The 20,719-nt window shown below is 45.1% G+C and overlaps 1 protein-coding gene across 2 annotated transcripts in view; it reads left to right on the forward strand.

Annotated features, from left to right (window-relative positions):
• Snx29 (sorting nexin 29) overlaps positions 1 to 20,719 on the forward strand; it is a 442,208-nt gene that overhangs the window by 237,629 nt on the left and 183,860 nt on the right. For both annotated transcript variants that reach the window (XM_013347415.2, XM_026780573.1), the window contains one exon: positions 11,427 to 11,533. In XM_013347415.2, coding sequence (XP_013202869.1) covers positions 11,427 to 11,533 — 107 coding nt within the window. The remainder of the gene's footprint in view (positions 1 to 11,426; positions 11,534 to 20,719) is intronic.

The raw sequence follows: 20,719 nt of genomic DNA on the forward strand, positions 1-20,719 counted from the left end.
GGGGGCATCACTGAGAGTTGGGGTTCTGAACTGAGTGTAGAGTTCGCTTTAGAGGGAAGAGTTCACAGCAGGACCGAGTGTGCTGATGTACCGAAAAGACGAGGACAGTTACTCTTTGGATAATCTACCATACCTGGGCTTGGTGTAGTTCCAGCTACTTGGAAGGAGGCAGGAAAATTGCATGTACAGGGTCAGCCTGTGTAACTTAGAGCCTTTCTTAAAAGTAAAAAGAAATGGGATGTAGCTCAGTGTTGCACTTGCCTCGGGTGCCAGTCTGTCACATGACTTTGCCCGTAGACCTACTGATCTTGCTCCCTCCTGAGAAAAGCAGATGCAGCTCTGTGTTTTGCCAGGTGCCATGTGGTCTGCTGTCACCTGCCTTTATCGACCATGTCTGCCAACACTCTTCTTTCCAGCGTGTCACCTGTGCTGGTGATGTGCCTCCTTGTTCCGCTGCTGAGGACTTGGTCCACACTGAAACACGTGCCTTTGCCTTTGCTGGGATGGCCTCTACCGCTGCAGTTGGGGCTTTGTGTGAATCACTTCTGGGATTTTCAGCAGGGCCAGCCCTGCCTGCAGAGAGCAGCTCCTGTCTCTCTAGTTTACCATCAGTCTGCTCCAATGTGTGTTTTCTGTTGCTGTGATAAGCACCATGACCAAAAGCAACTGGAGGAGGACAGAGTCAGGTTCAGTCCTGTGGCTTCTGGTGTGGTGAACAGGACCCCTCCCCAGACTCCCCCTTTTCCTGCCTTCTGCTTCCTCCATGGCACTGAAGTTTGGGTTCCTAGACATAATTAGGATTTTCAGGGAGGTTGTCAAGGCAGAACATCTCTGTGGACTTTTTGAAATAGCCTCTGGCTTGCCATTTATCATGGTATTGTTCCCAATATGTCAAAGTCCTTTTCTTACTAGGGAGAAAAATGCATTCAGCTTCTGGTATATGTGGGACTATTCAGAACTCAGTGTGATCTAGTCAGCCCTGACCTGTTTGCCTGGCTTTGAGAGGGGCTGTGTTGGCTCTCCTGTCTTGTTGTGACACAGGCCAAGGGAGCCCTTCTTTCTGCCTGCCTCTAGTTGTAATCAGCTTTAATTGTGCTGGATGGTTTGGGGTGTGCCCTTCACCATGAGGTCCCCTACACTCTGTGTAACCCAGGGTAGCCTCAAATCTGATCTTCTTGTCTCAGCCTCCTGAGTGCTGGATTAAACAAAAAACTTTTATTAATTCTTTGAAAATTTCATTCAATGTATTTTGATTATATTTACTCTTCAACTCCTTCTGATCCACCCTCATCTCCCTACCCATCTAACTTCAACTTTTAAAGACTAAAATTTAAAAAAAAACTACCCCATTCCCCAGAAACCCAACAATTATCAAGTCCTTTTTGCCTCCTTTTGGGGATAGGACCTGCCCAGGGTGTGGCTAACCTACCAGCATTCACACCATTGAAGAAAACTGACTCTCTTGGCTGCTATCAAACAGGAAGGACTCCTGTCCCCTCCCTGGCAGGTTTTGTCTGGTTTGAACTCTTGCAGGTTTTTGTGCAACGCTCACTATTGTCTGGTTTGAACTCTTGCAAGTTTTGTGGCGATGCTCACTATTGTCTGGTTTGAACTCTTGCAGGTTTTGTTCAGGCGCTCACTATTGTCTGGTTTGAACTCTTGCAGGTTTTGTGCAGACACTCACTATTGTCTGGCAAAGGCGATTTTTCTGGAAGTCATCCTGGCTCTCACAGCCTTCTCACCTCAGTCTCTTGAGCAGAGATCCCTGAGCCTTGGGAGAGGGCTGTGCTACGTACATCCTGTTTAGGTTGAGCCTGACTGTCGCACACAGTGGTGGTCTGTATCGTGGGACACCTGCGGTGAAGAGGTGCAGGACCATGGTCCTGGCTTTTTTCTGTCTCCCTGGTCTCAAGCTTTCTCACAACAGGAAGGTGAACGTATTTAGCTTTTGCTGTGACCATGTACAGGAGCACAGCAGCTTACGGGAGGAAGCATGTGTTTAGGTGCATAGTGTCCCTGGCAGGAGGGCACGGTGGGACAGAATGGCTCACATCATGGTGTCAGAGAGAAGGGATACAGAAAAAGGCCAGGATGAGGTTCACCCCTAGAGTCACAGACCAGTGATCTGTTCCCTCCAGATGAGCCACGTTCTGTTTTTACTCCCTTCCAAAAATTCTGTCAATAGTAAATCAAGGGATCAGTACACTGAGAGGTCAAACCCTCACAGTCTAGTTGTTTCTGGAAACCCCCTCATAGACACACCTAGAGGTGTGTTGCTAGTCTAATGCCTGCAGTGGACACTCTCTTCCTCAGAGCTACTTTTCCAGTCGCTGGTCTTTTGTGTCGGTCATGTCAAGGACACACATCTGGCCACCCCAGTGCATCCCTTCTTGTAGTAATATGAGCAGTGGGGCTGCTCCCCAGCACCCCGCTGCCCGCACGGCTAGCTTTATACCCTAAATAATTACACGGACACTGTATTCATTTAATCACTGCTTGGTTCTTTAGCTCTAGCCCTTTTCTTGGCTAACTCTCGCACCTGGACTAACCCATTTCCAATCATATGTGTCGCACCCCAAGGTGTGCTTACCGGGAAGATTCTAGCCTACGTCCATCCTGGGTCGGAGCTTCATCGCGTGTGCCTCAGAGAGCAGAGCTCTCGCCTCTGCCCGCAGGAGTGGAGCATCATGTCTCTCTGAGGCATCTGCCCCTCAGAGGAGAGCTGTCGAGTCTCTGAGCTCACTTCCTCTTCCTCCCAGCGTCTGCTCCTCCCACTTATGTTCTAACCTATCAGGTCAAGCAGCTTCTTTATTTAATCAACCAATGACCTTCCTCCATCACCTTCTCTTTGTGTTTTATTTCTCTACTCTTCTCTCTTGGTAATAGGACTGTCCTTACTTAGCCAAGTTTGTCATTTCTGCCTGCAGTGTAGATCATCCAGTCTTCATTTGCTCACAGAGCATCAGCTACAACTGTGGCCATACACACTTTATACAAAGTATAAAATTTGCCTTCCTCATCCACGCTGGTGAGTTTCTGGTAGACAGTAGCTGGAAGGTAGTCAGCTTCATTTCAAAGCAGCCAGGAGTCCATGACACAGGTAGATAGCCCAGCTTCCTTCCAGCTCAGGTCCTAGGCCTCACTGCCTTGCCTGGACTCACGAGTCTGTGCTTCCTTCTGGAGTCATGAAGACTAGGGGTACTTCTAAGGTTTCTTGCATTTAGATTTTTTTTAAAATCACATTCTTCTCCTCACACTATTTTGTGTGTAGAAATCACTTTCAGTATAAAAGGCTGATTCTCAGACCTTCTTTCAGATCCACAAATTAATTTGCAGCAAACAAGGCCCAGGCATCTGCATTTTAATACCCCATCCATCCCATATGGCCTCCCTGGCATTGCTTTCTGCACATGAGCACCCACTTTCCTTGGCTCTCTTCTTGAGTCCCCTCTTAAGACCACTCACATTGAGGTGTCTTGTGCTGATCTGTGGCCTTGTTTCCTTTCACTGTGACCTGATCCTTTGTCATTCTTGAGAAATCATAAGGAAGTGAGCTTTCAACATGATTTTTGCTCTAAATGTATCATTTGCCTTGAAGCAGTAGACTTTGCCATGACCTTGAGTTTCAAGGATGTTATTTCTTTTCCTTCTTTGTGCTGTAGGCATCTCTATAGTTTATCCATGATACTTGTCCTTGAAGGTCCCTGGCCCTTGGGCATATTTCAGAATTTCAACATTAATTGTTTGAAGGTTTCTCACCTTTTTTTCTGAACAAAAATCATCTTTACTGTCCTAATTTTTTTATGGTTTGTTTTTGTTGCCTGTGCCTGGAAAGTGTCTCTAGGAATTGCAGGCTTGTGCTGAGCTGGCATTGAGCCTCTGTTTTTTTTTTTTCCAAAACAGGGTTTCTATGTGTAATAGTCATAGCTATTCTGGAACTAGCTCTTGTAGGCCAGGCTGGCCTTGAACTTACAGAGATCTGCCTGCCTCTGCCTCCCAAGGGCTGGGATTAAAGGCTTACGCCACCACCACGTGGTCCGGGCCGAAGTCCTGCCACTTCAGACTTGTACTGGCTTTTTTCTCTTGCCTGTTTTTCTGGGCCTTTCAGTCTAGCCACTGGGTGGATGACTTGTTCTGAGCTCAGTATGCAGCCATCTCAGTTCGGTCAGTTTGTCTTGTTTCCTCTAGATTTTGTTTTGAAAATGCATGGCAGTGAGCTGGATATGGTGGCACACAACTTTAATCCTAGCACCAGGGAGGCTGAGGCAGGTCAATTGTATTGTGTAGAAAAAGTAAACCAAAAAAGGTGCATGTATTCATGTGTATTTACTTGTTGACATATTGGCAAGTGTGTGGCCAGGAGTGATCCTGTGTCCAAGCTTTCATGATAGTTATAATTCATGCAATCTGTAGCCACCAGTGGGTCAGCTTTGACTATACAGTCCAGTGTCTATTTAGTATCACCACACATGTGTGACTGCCACCATTGTCTGACATCGAATCATTCTGATGGGTTCACCTCTGCTCATGGTGATGGTGACATCACTTCCTGTTTCCCAGGACATTGTTGAAAAGATGGTGGAATCAGGGAACAAGGGTGGAATGTTTCAGGTCTTTAGGGTCTGCAGTGGTTCCAGACACGTAGTGAGCACCCAGTGAATCTAACTGTCGTCATTCCCTTCTTGTCTTGGTTGCCCACCTTCTTGAGCTGTATGGACCAAGTGAGAAAGGATGCTCTGAGGAAAGAGAGCTGTCTAGCCATGCTGCGGTCCTCTGACTCACAGGCTGGGTGGGGTTTGGATTCCACCCTTTTTTGCAGCTCTCTCGCCTATGTCAAGTTGAGGCCTAAAAATGTAAAAAGTATTTTCTTTTGGAAGTAAAATTGTTACTTAAAAAAAGCACTTTTAAATTATTTTTAATCTTTATTTTAAGGTCAAGCCTCACTCTCTAGCTCAGGCTGTCCTTCATTGTGGTGCGCGTCATCACTGTCTTCCCTCTGTCAGTCTCTGAGAGCATGCTCAACCCACTTTCAAGAATAAGACCTCTGCCACAAATGTGAGCCAAATTTAAAGCAAGCTTTAATTAAATATTAGCCATCTCCATTCCAGGGCCTCCTGAAAGTGGTGCTGAGTTAGGTCAGTCAGAGGCTCACTTCTACTTTTACCTTTGTCCAGTTAGGGGGGAGTATACATCGTGGCACGCTTCAGCCTATGTCCCTCCCGCCTATGTGTGGCCCAGTACATCTGGTGAAGTTGGGTCACCCAAACTTGGCTAGGGAAGTGAAAATAGGAGGCTTGTGATCTTATATGAACAACAGCCTCCGGCACCTCAGGAAATGTCTGTTCTTGGTTAGAGGCATTTTTATTACTCATAGGCACAGTAATTAAAACATAAAACATAACTTGGTTTGCACACATGAGCTACCAAATGAGCCAAGAAAATAAACTTTTTAAAGAAATAAAGCCACAAGAAAAAGTACATTTTGTTTTTCCTTTAAAGAAATGGAAATGGAGGCTGAGAATGCTTGCTCACTTATGCACATGCAGTAAACCATCTCGGTAGCTGGGAGGTATGGGAGGAGCAGCCACACTGCCTTTGTTGTCCACTGTAGTCAGCTCTCCAGGCAGGTGATGGTGGCTCATGTGATCAGTACCGAGTTGCTGTTTAGTAAGGCACCCGATCTGCCTGTCTTGAGGATTTAGAGAAATGGGAATTCTCACTTGGGTGGATGTCAAGATTACAACCTGATATTCTGTTCATGGTCAGGTCACCAAATGCAGATAGGCTTGCTTTCTGAACCAGGCATCCTGTTGATTGCCTCACCCATTTCTGTTTGGATCCCTTCAACATTTCCCTGCCAACTTAAGAGTATTTATCTCCCCCCAGACCACTGTGTCCAGTGCAGCCATGTGTTCTGCAGAAAGTCTCCTAATCAAGATTTGAGCTCAGGCTCATTTGCTTCTAGCGTCTGTGCCTTCTGTATTCTGTTGTCATTTGTGAGCTATACAACACCCAAGAGCCTATGGTAGGACAGACAGCCTAGTATTGAAGCAGTTTCAGGGAATCTTCACATGGGGTTTTGAAATGACAATGTTAGTCATGGTAGGAAGCAAGGCAGCAGCAGACAGACAGTGCTGGAGAAGGAGCTGAGAGAGTTCTACTTCTTGATCTGCAGGCAGTAGGAAGTGAACTGTCTTACTGGACATGGCTTGAGCTACTGAGACCTCAAATCCCATCCCTACAGTGACATTCTTCCTCCAACAAAGCCACGCCTACTTCAAGAAGGCCATACTTCCTAATAGTGCCACTCCCTATGAGCCTATGAGCCTATGAGGGCAATTTTTGTTTAAACCACCAGGGTACTGAGCTCCATATTGTAGAAAAGGCAGCCCATAGATGTCTATAGAACAGCTGGACTATTCAGTGCTTTACCGAGCTCATCAGAACTTCATCCATCAAGGTTAAAACTCTGAACTTTGAACTTGTAGTATTACAATGGCACAAGAGGGAAGAAATCTGAAATGTTTCCCATTTTTGATATGTCTTAAATTATTTTCTTAGACCCTCAAAATTTGCATAAACTTAAAACCATTTTCTATGTAATCATTTGCCATAAGTGGTTGATTACTGAGAGCAGTCATTGCAAAGCAAGTTCCTTTTTATCCTTTAATGTGAACCCTGTAAACAAGGCAAACCTGTCTGCCTTTTCTCAACAGGAGACCCAGTAGGTCTAGAAAAAACGAAGCCCAGTTTTTATGTATGAAATGAATTGACATAGTAGCTGCAGTCCTAGGGAAGAAACTGGTTGCCTGTTGCTGACAAACTGACAAAGCTACAGTTAATTTAGTTATCAGTGCCATCAGAAATCTGAGGCTAAATTATAACAGGAAGTATAATCCAAATGGTCTGTGTATCAATTAAGATGACAGAGACTTAGACAGCTATCCTAGGCCCCTATGGTCTTGATGGCTTCGTTGGGGATCGAGATCCTAGGGCAGTATCAATCTTTGGCCACCAGGCCATGGAGACCTGAGAGACTTTTCCTGTGGAGGAGGAGCATGTGAGAGACTGTCATTACTTTGTCTAGGCAAAGTGGCGCAATCCACTTTGTACTGCTTGTCCACAGTTTGGTTGGTGTCTTAGGGTTTCTACTGCTGTGATTAAACACCATGACCATAAAGTATGTTGGGGAGGAAAGGGTTTATTCAGCATATACGCTGACATTGCTGTTCATCACTGAAGGAAGTCAGGACAGGAACTCAAGCAGGGCAGGAACCTGGAGGCAGAAGCTGGTGCAGAGGCCAGGGAAGGGTGCTGCTTACAGGCTTGCGTCCCTGGATTGACCAGCCTGTGTTCTTATAGAATCCAGGATCACCAGCCCGGGGATGGTACTACCCACCATGGGCTGAGCCCTCCCTCATTGACCACTAATTGAGAAAATGACTTAGAGCTGGATCTTATGGAGGCATTTCCTCAACTGAGGCTCCTTCCTCTGATGACTGTACTGTGCATACCAAGCTGACAGGGCATTGGGGAAGTTATGCCCAGTGGTAAGGGTCACCACAATTCAGGTGAAGTCTTTGTGACCCATCATCTTTTTTGGAGACCTTGTGGTCACCACTAGGAACTGGGGGTTCTCTGTCTGTTATGGTAACCTTCTTTTGCATTTAACATTTTAAGTTCTATATTCAGCAAATATCTGGCAGGTTTGAGGACCATTAGCTATTAGGTATATCTACACTAAACCACCTTTGCTTGTTTCTAGTTACTTGTGTTAGGTTTAATCTTGAAAACACACACATAGGAAGCTCAATGAAACTTTTTCCTATAATTAATTGTATTAGTATTTAGTATGACTACAAGTATAGTTCTGAACATCTCAAATAATTTGATCCATTAATTTGTGTGTCTTAATCATCTTTAACAATTTACAGTAAATTGATAGCTTTTTATATGATTAATATTTTAAAGCCTTATCTCTGCTACGTTTGTGCCTTAAAAAAATTTCCAAATTGTATCTCCTTTTATTATTAAAATAAAAGTTTTAACTCATAGATATAGTCCACAGAGAGACTGAAAACTCTCCTGATTCTTTTAGAGTATACCATTATAGAATTTAACAGTTTCTTATATGACTCAGCTTATCAAAATAGCTGAAGCTTAGCAAAGTTCACAAAGACAAGGAGGCTAGAAGTACATTTTTAAGCCTGAATAGACTTTAGGTCAGGAGAGACAGTCTGTAAGCCAGTGCTTCTCAATATCCTAACACTCTGACCCTTCAACACAGATCCCCATGTTGTGGTGACCTTGCCACTATAATGAATCACAATGCAAGCATCCGACATACAGATGGGTGTAGTTAGAATTTTCTTTGTGCTGCCAGCTCACAAATAACGACAGTAGACTTATTATTAATTATGAAAGCTCAGCCTTAGCTTAGGCTTGTTCTCAATTACCTCTTATAACTTAAATTAATCAATCCATTTATTTTAGTCTGTGTTCTGTCATGTGGTGTTACCTTTCTTCTGTCTCTACCTCCTGTTTCCTCTTCATCTCTCAGCAGCTATTTTTCTGTTCATTTACCATTTAAAGTATTTAAAGTTTACAAAGCACTCTATCTGTTCCACATGCCTGTGTAATGGTATTTCCCATCCATATGTGGCTAATTCTTTTCATATCACTTTACTCTCTCTTTACAGACTTTGCTTTATTATTTTTAAACTATTTTTCTATCACTTCAATATCCATTTTCTTCTTTTTCTTCAGCATCTAAGCACATTTTAGAGACATATTATGTCTGTTTAGAGTTTTTTCTCTCCAGCTTATCCCCCCCCCCCAGCATCTAAGCATATTTTGAAGCATACTGTGTCTGTTTAGAGGTTTTCTTGGTTTGGACCTAGCTTTTGTGCATCTGCAGCATTCTCTGACCAAATGAGACAAATCTTAAAGTGCCAGTCTATCCACAGCATGGTTCCATGGTGGTGTTTGGCTTAAGTCCACAGGAAGCAGCCAGGGGTTTCAAATACCTCCACCAGCACCTCCACCTCTACCACCACCTTCTCCATCACCTCCTCCACCACCACCTCCTCTACCACCTTCTTCACCACCACTACCACCTCCTCCACTTCTATCACTACAACCTCCTCCATCACCACCACCTCCTCCACCACCATCACCTCCACCAGCACCTCCACCTCCACCACCACCTCTACCACCTCCACCTCCTTCACCACCTCCACCACCTCCACTGTAACTGCATCCACCACCACTGCTACCACCACCATTGCTACCACCACCACAACCACCACAGGTCTACTTGACTGTGTTGTTCCTGGTGACAATTCCACCAGAGTCTCCTCAGGTTGAGCTCCTTGGATTCCTAGGAGGATCCAATTCCTGTCACCTTGCTTGGGAGATACATGATGGGTCCCTGCTATTCAGGGAGCAAGTAGGGTTAGGAGAAGAGACCGGGACATCTCACAATCTCATTGTGGACTAGCTTCACCTCCCTGTTTTCAGTAATGCATCCTAACTTTCAACTCAGCCCAGATGTACTGATAGCTTCTTCTCAGAGCAGACCAGTCTTCTGACTGCAACTTCTCACAGGACTTCTTGCCCTTGGTATCTTCCATCCCTGTTTGCCTCCCAGGCTGGCGTGTATCTCACAGTGTACAGTCTTTCTTGAGCCATTCTGTTCAAGTCAGCTTGAACAGTCAGCCCTGTGTCCAGGGCTGAGATTCTCTTTCTTTTCTGCCTGTCTGATTCTTAGCTTCCACACATCTTGTTGTTTCATTTCCTCCACACCTTTCCCTTTTCTCTAGAGCAAAACCAATTTATACTTTAATGAGATTTTAAAGGGAATGAATTTAACATGCTACTTGGATCATCTTTTACTGGAGTCTAAGTTTTCTTTAAGTATCTTGAGTGTCAGACAGGTGTCACTGGAAGTTAGAGTCAGCTCAGCGTTTCAGAGCCCTGGGTGTTTCACTGTCACCAGAGGCCATGCTTCTCCTGTAGGCTGCCCAGCTATGGCTGATGGCCACCTGGTTACTGGACTGCCTGAAATTCAGCCATGGGTCGCATGAAGCTTCCAGGGTCCCAGTGCTTGCACTGTAGTTCTGGGGGCCCCTTCCTGTCTCTGGGGCTGCCTCAGGCCTTTCTTTTGCCCTCGTATAATCCCATATGGTTAGTAGGCATTCAGGACTTGTATTCCTAGCACCTGCTGGAAACGGAGCCTGGCCCATGTTTGTAAAGCATGTCACTGGGCTTTTCCTTTTCCAGACTCCTATCTTGGCTTTGTTCTCTTAGTAGCTTTGGAGCTTCCTGGCTCATTCTGAGTTTTTAATTATTTGGTCTTTAATACAAAACAGGCACTAATGGGTGACCATGCCTTGTGCGTCATGACCTGGGGGCCAGTTTCCCATAGCATGGTCTTGCAGTGATTTGATGCACTGGTTTCACAGGCTTTCCCAAGGCTGTTGGATGTCCTTCAAAGGCAATGGTTCTCAACCTGTGGGTCATGGCCCCTTTCACAGAGGTTACATATCAGATATCCTGCATATGAGTCATAGCAGTAGCAAAATTACAGTTATGAAGTAGCAATAAAAATAATTTTATGATTTGTGATCACCACACCATGAGGATATGTGTTCAAGGGTCACATTAGGAAGATTGAGAATCACTGTTCATATGGCTCTTGGTTCTCCATCTGCATTAGTTGCTTTTTCATTGCTATCCTAAAACACACTGACTAAAGCATCTTAGACAGAGTGCTAGAGTCCATGATGGCAGAGCAGAGGCATGACACAGGAGCAGCTGAAAACTCACACCTGGATCTGCAATCAGCAGCCAGAGAACACTGGGAATGACTTGAGTTTTCTGAGAACTCAAATTGGTCCTCAGCGACATACCTCCTGAAATAGGCCATACCTTTTAATCCTTCCCAAACAGTCCCAGCAACAGGGGACCAAGTGTTCAAACATAGGAGCCTATGGAGGCTGTTCTCATTCAAACCACCACAGCCTGGGACCTTGTACCAGTACTATTCCATAGCAAACTGTAAGCAGGTACCACCTCCCAGAACAAGTTTGGCCAATATGAAAGGTGTGCATGAGCTTGTGCCCTGCTGAGATGTTTATATTTTCCCCCAAGGCTTCCAAACTCTCATGAAGAACCCATTAACCCTTATACCTTCAGAAGACTATTTATTTTCCCTTGCTTTGTTCTACTGTAAGGGTGTTGTAGTGATGAAGTAATTACTAATTGTATTGTTTTTCCTTATCAAGAGCTTTCTCACTGGAGAAATTGTAACCTTGCATACACATGTGCAAAATATTAAATGAATTAAATACATGCATTAAAATGAAGGGAGAGTAATTCTTGATTCATGTTAAGACACTTACCTGAGTGTGTTTCTTTTCTTAAAGTTGTACCCAGTCTTTGGAATGTTGATGGAGAAGTTACAGTCCCTGAACAGAAGCCTGGGGAAGTTGCTGAGGAACTAGCAAGCTCCTATGAGAGGAAGCTCATTGAGGTAAGGCTGACCCAGTTGGGTCCCACAACCCAATTCCTGATTCTGTGGTTATCCCTAATGCTGGCTGCTCTGTCTTGACTGAAGTGAGGGCTGCCTGCCATGGCAACTATCCAGTACAAGATCCAGAAAGATGAAACACAAAAAGATAAACTCAGAGCACTGGATGAGGAAGGGAGAGTGGGTTCTCTGAAGAGCATTACTTAGCTAGAAACACTTGGCTCCTGTGGCAAGAAAATAGGAGTCAAAGTGTGAGTGTATAACACTAGAGAAGATCCAGTCAGAGAGCATTTGCTGTGGGAGCCCGAAGACTTGGGGCTGCAGCCTGAAATTCATGGTAAAAGAGACATGGTGGCTCACTCTTATAATCTGGTGCTATAGAGGAGGGACAAGAGGACCAGATAACCTCCAGGCCAAGGAGAGAACCTCTCTAATGAGGTATATGTGATTTCTAGAGATATCATCCAAGGTTGTCCTCTGGCTTCCACATACATGAACACAAAATCTGCACACATGTATGTATACACACACATGAAAAGACTTTAACCTCAGATGTGCAAGATTTAGAGAAGAACGAATCCATGTCCAACCTCATTCTTGTAAATGTAGGTGATTGTCAGATGCTGTGCATATTTAGTGCAGGATGAGCTGACTGCCAGAAAGGACCGAGCACAGCTGATGGAAGATGTAAGTGTAGTAAAGAAGAGAGGTTTTGGCAATGGCCAGGAACCGAGGACTCCACAGAGAACCTTTGCTAGCCATTGTCTTGAAGAGGTTGCTCTTACCTCTTGGTTCAAGTGTGTGTTCCCCTGAGGGAAGCCCGACAAAGATGATATACAGAGGGAAGCATGCCCATGTGCCACATAGGCACACATGTTCAGATGCAGTCTAGGGAAGATTCCTGGTTGAGTCCAGTCACATCTTGATGGAACAGTGCTCATGGAAGCACATACCTGTAATCCAGGAGGGTCACAAATCTAAAGTCAGTCTGGGCAACTTAGTGAAACCCTATTTCACAGTTATAAAAGTCGGGGTATAGCTCTGTGATAGAGTGTGTAATAGTATATGCCAGGCTCTAGGGACAATCCTTGCCTATAAAGTTAGCATCTAATGATGGTTTAATATTAAAATATTCATCTTACAAGTCACCTAGGTAATAATAACATCAAGAGTCTTTGAATTTTTTGTACATGTGCGCATGTGCTTGTGTGTGCAACATTTATCAAGAGTCATTGTGTGTATGTGTTTCTGCATGTGTTACATTTATCAAGAGTTTATTTTTTATGTTTATTTGTGTGTGCAGGGGAGGGGGCTAGGTACACATGCCACAGCATGGCTCCACCACTGAGCCACCCTCAGGCTCCAGGTCACCACTTTCACTATGCCTTTTAAATTTGGTTCCTAAGCAGGAGGAGAGCAGTGATGGAACAGATAACTTGAGTTCTAACTCCGTGAGGTTAGGGGAAGGTCAGCTGCGGTTGACAGGATGGACTGGTAAGAAAGGGTCAGAAACCAGGGCCAGGAGAGCTCTGTTCAATTGCTCTTCTCAGTGGGCCATGAGACAGTGTTGGGCGCTGACAGTGCCTGAATACTAGGTCCCCAGAGCTGTGGTGGAGTGAGAAATAGTTCCCGCCTGCAGGTCAGCGTTCTCTAGAGGAACAGACCTGATAGAATGGATCTATCATCAGTCTGTCTGTCTGTCTGAGACTTACTAGAGTGGCTTACAGGCTGTAGTCCAGCTAGTCCAACAAAGCCTGTCTACCAATGGAAAGTCCAACCATCCAATAGTTGCTCAGGCCATGAGGCTGCATGTCTCGGCTGGTCTTCAGCGGACACTGGAATGCTGAAGAAGCATGCTCTAATGCCAGGGAAGGAATGGACTTGCCAGTGAGAGCGAGGAGCAGGCAAAGAGAGCAAGCTTCCTTCTTCCATGTCTTCATATAGGCTGCCAGCAGAGGTGTGGCCCAGATTCAAGGTGGGTCTTTCCACCTCAAAAGATCTGGATTAAAGGTGGGTCTTCCCATTTCAAATGATTTAATTAAGAAAAATCCCTTTGATGTATGTTGGAGGAGGGCTACTTGTTGGTTCCTGGCAGCTTGGTAGCTCAGACCCTAAATAATCACACAGAAAGTATATTATTTAAATCACTGCTTGGCTCATTAGCTCTAGTTTTCTTATTGGTTAACTCTTATATCTTAATTTAATCCATTTCTAGTAATCTGTATATTACCACAAGGCTGTGGCTTATTGGGTAAAGTTCTGGTGTCAGTGTCCAGCGGGCTACATGGCATCTCTCCTAACTCTGCCTTCTTTCTCCCAGCATGTCATTTAGTTTCCCCCTCCTCCTAAGTTCTGCCCTATCAACAGGCCAAGGCAGTTTTTTTTTTTTAATTCATTAATGGTAACCACAGCATACAGAGGGAAATCCCACATCATATGTACCTAGTCACTTGGGTTTTGGTTAATTCCAGGTGTTGTTAAGTTGAAAACCAACAATAGCCATCACAGGTGTCTTCTAGTGGATACCAAATTCCTAAAGACAGAAGCTTTGTCCTGCCTAAGTCAAGAACTTTGTATTGACAAATAAATGATAAGCAAGCTTTGAGTAAATGTATTTTTAAATTCCCCCGGGACAGGGCTGTGTCCATTTAGTCAATGAATAAAGAATCCATAAGCCAAGGGAAAAAGGGCTATAGAGTGAAGGTGGGGTGGGGCTATATAGTGAAAGTGGGGTGGGTGGGGCTATAGAGTGGTAGGGTGGGGCTATATAGTGAAAGTGGGGTGGGTGGGGCTATAGAATGAAGGTGGGGTGGGGCTATAGAGTGGAGGGGTGGGGGCTATAGAGTGAAGGGGTGGGGTGGGGCTGTAGAGTGAAGGGGTGGGGGCTGTAGAGTGAAGGGGCGGGGCTGTAGAGTGAAGGGGTGGGGGCTGTAGAGTGAAGGGGTGAGGGCTGTAGAGTGAAGGGGCGGGGCTATAGAGTGAAGGGGCGGGGCTGTAGAGTGGAGGGGTGGGGTTATAGAATGAAGGGGTGGGGCGGGGCTATAGAGTTAAGGGATGGGGTATTTCGTCATCAGAACCTGATAGAGAAGAAAATAAGGGCTGTGACGGAGGATGACCTGCCAGGGGAAAACATGTGACAAGCAGCTGACTCTCCAGTGTGTCCTATGGTTCCATGCAGTGGGCAGGCTTCATGCCCATGACTTATGGCTTCCAAAGAATTGCTTGAGGAAGACTCAGTGCTCTCTGGCTACTGACCCCACTTTGCAAAGTTAGTCGATTTGCTAGATTTTTCAGCAAGAGAGAAGAGAGCATCTTATCACAAACACGTATGCTCTTCATGTGCCCTGGGATGCTGAGTTCACTGAGGAAAAGAAAGGGTTCATGTGACAGAAGGGACAGTCACTGGTAGTATTCTAGAGAACTGAGTGGGGAGTAGAGGGGTGGACATGCTATAGGAGAGGCCACAGCCACAACAGCATCCATGCAGTGCAGGTGTTTGAGATGCTGTGTTAAATGTGAGGAGAAAAGCACAGTTTAGTTGTTCAGTTAAAGCAGGCTGTATTTTGGGGTACACATGGGACTCTCCAGCTAGCTGTCTCACCCTAAGTCAGGATTTAAGAAAGCAGCCTTTGCTAGACTCTTGAGGTCCTTTTCATAGGATGTTGGGCCTCATGAAGCTTGGGCATGAGGCCCAGTGTAACTTCCTGAGCCTAACTTGAATTTGGAGACCCATCTCTGGCTACCCAGCCTAGGCCTGGCTCTGCTAAGCCACCACTGCTGTGGCAGAATATTATTGGCCCTGTTCCTTACTCTGCCTCAACCCATCCCATGCTTCTCCACCTCCATCACAACTCTATATAAGCTCCTGCTGGATACCATTAAAGGAGTTCCTGCTTTGACAGACTCCTGACTCAGTGGATGTGTTTCTCCCGGTCGCCGGGGGAGGGCTGGGTGGTTCTACGGGCTCACCATCCTGCTCAGCCCCAGGGAGAGTCTGACTCTGCCCATCCTCCTTTCTGCCAGAGAACCCGGCAATAGGAGAGATAAGGTGTTACAGGGACAAAAGAGTCATTGTTATACATTGTTAGAAAGATATAATGTCAGGGAAGGAGCAAGGGTTAGGAGATATATTTAGCTTGTAAGTATTTAATGTAGGACAAACTGATAACTGTCTTAACCACAGACAGAACCCTTAACCTGTAAGGTGTATTTTTCCTGTTTTGGAGGAGGAAGAGAAGGGCATTGCTCCAGAAGAGGGCAACAATATGTCTCACACACATTCCATGTTATTATATACTTCTGTGGTGACCTGGAGTGGACCAGGCTGGGCGTTCATAAGGGTTAATGTGGACAGAGCCTTTCTAGACATATATTTGTAGCTGACCGCAGCTTCAGCATACATTTAGTGTTCTGTAGATGCAGCTCCCCACAACATCCAATGTGTAGACTCAGGTACCTTGGAAAGTACTGGTAGGGTATTGAGTGTGGGTCCTGGAGCCCAGATTAGAGTGACAGAGAAGTCCTAAATATGGATTCTGATGATAAGTGTTAGATGTTTTCAGGGGAGAGTACTTGTCTGGTGTGATTGAGGCCCCCGATTCAATTCCTAGCATGACAAATAAAGAGTAAAAAGAAGGAAAAAGGCTTCTGGGAGGAAACACGAGCCCACAGAGGAGGTAGGGCTGGAGGGCCCAGAGCAACAGGCATTGCACAAGATCAGGGGATGCTGAGCTTAGTCTGGGGAGGACCCAGAGCAGCAGGCGCTAGCACACTTGTCAGCACCCAGACTGTGCTTCTTCTCTTAATCCTGTCTTCTCCCCCATAAACTTCTCTGCCCCTGCGCCTCTGATAGAGCTGGTGGTTGTGAAGATGGGACTGAGGCCTAGATAATCTTTCAATGGCCTTTACTTCTCTAGATTGAATTCTCCCATTGTTTTCTCTGCAAAGTGGCTTACCTGTAAAGAGAGAACAGGTCATTCATTACTCCAAGACCAGCAGAGTTTTTACAGATGTCTGTGGGGACCAGCCTTGTGATCCTGGGGAAGCTGCAGGACAGAGGCTGAGTCATGAACTGTCTGGAGCAAGTCTTTGAAGGCAGCTCAGCAGAGGCTGGCAGCTCACCACAGCTGTTTTACGTAGCTCCTCCCTCCTTCTTTGGGACCCCAGTGATGATGCTCAGAATTTTCTTTGTAAACCTTCCCTTGAAGATTTGAAACATCAGATTTGTTCTCACCAGAGGTTTTGAAGTTCAAAGACGTTGGATACATCCAAGATACATCTAAGCTCTTCTTCCCCTCTTTCAAGTGTAATTCCTGTGGTCCCCTAATCTGAGAATTGATTAGTCCAGTCTGGCATTGGCCTCCAGGAAATGTAAGATGTGGGTAGTGTTTGGACTTTGATCATTCTTCTTTTTGCCATTGGCTTTTGGAATCTGGTGGCTTAGAGGACACTTGACACCACATGTCAGAGGATTTCCAGTTTTCCACTTCTGTTGGGTCTCTCTAAACTCAGTGGAATACAACCAGTTGCCCCCCTTGAATGCTACTCTGGGGGGGGGGCAACAGAACCTCTTCCTTGTATCTGTCCCTGGCATTGTGGCTTCTGCCTTGGTGGAGTTACAAGTGCTCTGCCCTCTCTTGCTTCATGGATTCTGAGTTGTGCAGAAGTGTAGCTTCCAGTTTAGCGGTCAGCAGCAGTAATATTGACTCTCCAGCTCATCTTGTATGTATGTATGTATGTATGTATGTATGTATGTATGTATATGTGTATGTGCGTATGTATTATGTATACAGTGTTCTGCCAGAATGTATTCCTGCATACCAGAAGAGGGCACCAGATTTCATCATAGATGGCTGTGATCCACTATGTGGTTGCTGGTAGCTGAACTCAGGACCTCTGGAAGTGCTCTCAACCTCTCCCCAGCTCATCTTAATCCCTGGAGATGCACTGATACTCCTGAGCTGCCCGTGTTCTCTGGTTGTAGCGCCTCATTTGAGCCACTTTCCTCTCTCCCACTTTCCTCATTGCTGATAACGAATTCTCTTGTTTCTTAGATTTAGAGTCTTTGTCTCATGTAGCTGTGGTGTTACACATTTTTGACCCCAGCAGCTGGGAGGCTGAGGCAGGCGGATCATGAGTCTGAGGCCAGCCTGGGTTATATAGTGAGACTCTGTCTTTAAAAAAAAATCCAACAGAAGGTTGAGGAGATAGCACAGTTGCTAAAGTATTTGCTATACCAGTAATGAGGGCCTGAGTTCAACCCCAGAACCCAGATTAAAGCAACAAAAATATGCATGGTAATATGTATTGGCTAGTGAGACAAGAAGAACCTTGGCCAGCCACCCTAATTTAACCAGGCCAGTGAGAGACCAGTGAGAGAGTTCTCAAAAAGCAAGGTAGTTGGCTCCTGGAGAAATGATCCCTAAGATTGACCTCTGGCCTTACATACATGTGCACACATGTGGATGTACACCTGCACTTACACATGTAGCCATAGGAACACATGCACTCAATACACATGTACACACGCACGAAACACAACCCAGTCCATCCCTTCTGCTCCAACAGAATCTATTTCTCATCTGTCACCAGTGCCCCAGTTATAAGAGACGTCCCTTATGCATAAGATCAGTAGATGTCCTTTTGTGGCCTTTCTGCTCTCTGCACCCATGCTCAGCTCCTTTCTTGTGCTTGCTGACTGGGTCTGCTTGATTGGGAACTCACACCTCAGCTTTTGGCACCTCTTGTATGTCTTGTACTGCTGCGTGAGCAAATTCTTCCCCTTTTACGTAACATGGGAACTGGGTCTCACACACTAGGCATCACATGACTTGAAAATAGACAACAAAATCTTTCCATCATGCTTTTCATTTGGAGCATCAGGGTAATGTTAATATCAGCTTGGGGTTCTTTCTCCTGAGTCTTCGCGCTGAATCTCTTGTATGACAGTGACCAGTGGCTACTCGGGAAGTATCAGAACCTGTCAGTGCCAACTTGTGAAACGATGCCAGCAAATGTCGGCTTCATGTGCCTGAGGTCCCGGCTGTTTGGGGAGCTTTCTCAGTTTACTAAAGTGATATTTATTCCTGCCTGGGGCCAGCCTCAAAGCAGCACAGCACTCAAAGGGAAATCCACAGAGTCAGTGTGTACTAAGACTCATATCTGAGAGGGTCACGGAAAAAGACACCTGCATTCTCTTGCTGGTGCCCTTCTTTATTCTTCTATGTCCTTTCCGTGTTCTTTCTACTGCATACCTTTTTTCTACAGCTTATATACTCCAACCAAGTTTTTTCAAGCAGAATAGGAATTATAATGTGGTTATATTCTGTTTTTCAGGTGAATGATTACAATGAATATAAAACAAACGGCAAAACATCATGTTTTCCATCTCCCTCACATGACTAAACATTTTACATATTCTAGGTGAAAAACAAATTGTCTCAGAACTCACATATATTTGTACCCAAGCAACTTGTTCTAGATTAACTGTGTGGGCAGACAAGCTATTCTTCTCAGCCAGGTCTTTTACTCGCAGGCTGAGTTTTGCAGTTATAAGATTACAAGATAGGCCAGGCGGTGGTGGTGCATGCCTTTAATCCCAGCACTTGGGAGGCAGAGGCAGGCGGATCTCTGTGAGTTCGAGACCAGCCTGGTCTACAAGAGCTAGTTCCAAGACAGGCTCCAAAACCACAGAGAAACCCTGTCTCGAAAAAACCAAAAAAAAAAAGATTACAAGATAATCTTATAAGGAATCACAAACCTAAACTTTTATTTATGAAAAGGAATCAATCAGCTCTACTTTAAATCTGTAGGGTACATACCCACTCATCAATAGTTTCTTATATCAGGAGATTGAGGGCAGACATGGATACAAGGAATTAATCATCACATTTGGTCACTGACCAATCCTAGCAAGAAAGGCACATCAGCCAATGACAATTGGCTGCTTTGTTCTTGTTCCCTGACCTTAACGGGTTCCTTACTCAACTCTGTGTCTTTCTAAAACTTTGTATTGACTTCTTGGGTTTTTCACCTCAAAGCTATTTAATAAAAACACCTTAGTCTAACTTTGTTATTTTCAAAGCTTAGTTTCATCTCTAATGCACTCTGAAACTCATCTCCCAACATTAAGATTAAAGGAATTTGAACTATCTGGGCTACTGGGACTCAGCTGTTTTTCTTAATCATTAACCTAAGCCACAGTCTATGCGGCTTCTCAATAGAAACTCATGGGTTCTAGTTGTGTGACACCTCCTTGTTTATATTTTTATCACTGAAACTCTATTTAAACTAACATTATTATTATCAATCAGACAGTACAGCTTAGGAAGGAATTATGTTCATAATAATCCACAGATAAAATACCCAGTAGAACAGGATGTTTCCATGAGATAAACACACTTCATTACAGGCAGTGGGGATCTCCCCACACCCATTCACATGATGCAGATGCCAGAGAAGGACAGCAGCGGCAAACATGCTAAGACACAGCCCAAGCAAAAGACATTCCGGGGTCTGTGGTCTCGGAGCCTTGCCCCCCAAGACTGAGCCATCAGAGAATTTCCTTCTCGTGGGCTGACACCTTGAACTTCAATTGCCACCTGCTGCTGCCCTGACATGGCCACATGCCCATTTCTTTGCAGTGTGTGGTGCTCTTGGATGTGTGTGTTCCTGGTTCCAGCTGGATACCTAAGCTGACTTTACCATTAACGGTAATCCTGGCATCCTGATTGAAAGAAGTGTGATTAGCACATCATTTATTCACCTGTGAGCAAAATTCAGGGACTAACAACACTCATATAGTAAATTAAAAAGACCCTGAGATTTAGAAAACCCGTTGACAGTTAGTGCGTGTAACTAGCCACGCCTACACAGAATGGATTGGCTTGTCAGTCAGCAGCCTACTTACCCCTTCCTTGGAGACTTAGTCATTGGGGCACAAGGCCATGTGACCACTAGTTCCTCGGGGAAGTTCCCTGAAGATGGAGAAAGCAGCTGTGTTCCATATGGTACTCTGTGTGTCTGTGTGTACACACATGTGTATGTATACATATATAGGCCAGAGGCCAACATCAATTATCTTTCTCTACATTTCTCTGTTTTATTTTGAGGGAGGTTCTCTCACTGAGCCTGGCTGCCCAACAAGCTCCACCTCCCCAGCACTGGGATTACAACTGTATACCACCACGC

Source organism: Microtus ochrogaster, chromosome 7 (assembly GCF_000317375.1).
Source record: "Microtus ochrogaster isolate Prairie Vole_2 chromosome 7, MicOch1.0, whole genome shotgun sequence".
NCBI lineage: Eukaryota > Metazoa > Chordata > Mammalia > Rodentia > Cricetidae > Microtus > Microtus ochrogaster.